This window comes from Cystoisospora suis, assembly GCF_002600585.1.
Source record: "Cystoisospora suis strain Wien I chromosome Unknown contig_12147, whole genome shotgun sequence".
In the NCBI taxonomy this organism is placed as follows: domain Eukaryota; phylum Apicomplexa; class Conoidasida; order Eucoccidiorida; family Sarcocystidae; genus Cystoisospora; species Cystoisospora suis.
Window position 1 is genome coordinate 1,205 of NW_027164910.1, and position 349 is coordinate 1,553.

At 43.0% G+C, this 349-nt stretch overlaps 1 protein-coding gene across 1 annotated transcript in view; it reads left to right on the forward strand.

Annotated features, from left to right (window-relative positions):
• Window positions 1-334, forward strand: part of CSUI_011475 (uncharacterized protein) — a 1,374-nt gene extending 1,040 nt beyond the window's left edge. Inside the window, exon 2 of the mRNA XM_068071573.1 lies at window positions 35-334. Coding sequence (XP_067916451.1) covers window positions 67-228 — 162 coding nt within the window. The 5' untranslated portion in view covers window positions 35-66 and the 3' untranslated portion in view covers window positions 229-334. The remainder of the gene's footprint in view (window positions 1-34) is intronic.
• The last annotated feature ends 15 nt before the right edge of the window (window positions 335-349 follow it).

Here is a 349-nt window from a genome sequence, read left to right on the forward strand (position 1 = left end):
TTCTCTTCTTCTTTTTCTTGTTCATATTCTGCAGTCATTGTTAAGACGTCAAGTGGGCCACGGTATATGGTGGGGAGTAAACCGAAGATTGATAAGTCTTCTTTAACAGCTGGCACACGCGTTGCTCTCGTAAGGTCTCTTTGCCAGCCACGCAGGCAAAGTCTCTCTTTGGGTCCCTTCTTCCCCATCTCTCTTCTCGACATGTTGCAGCAATTTCCTTCTCATTGAGAGACACAAAGATCTCTTCAGTCCTTTCTCTTCTTTCATTAGACAATGCGGATCTCCTCATTCATATCTCTGGACATCTAAACAGACAGATTTATCTCTCTACCTATCCTTAATCTATCTA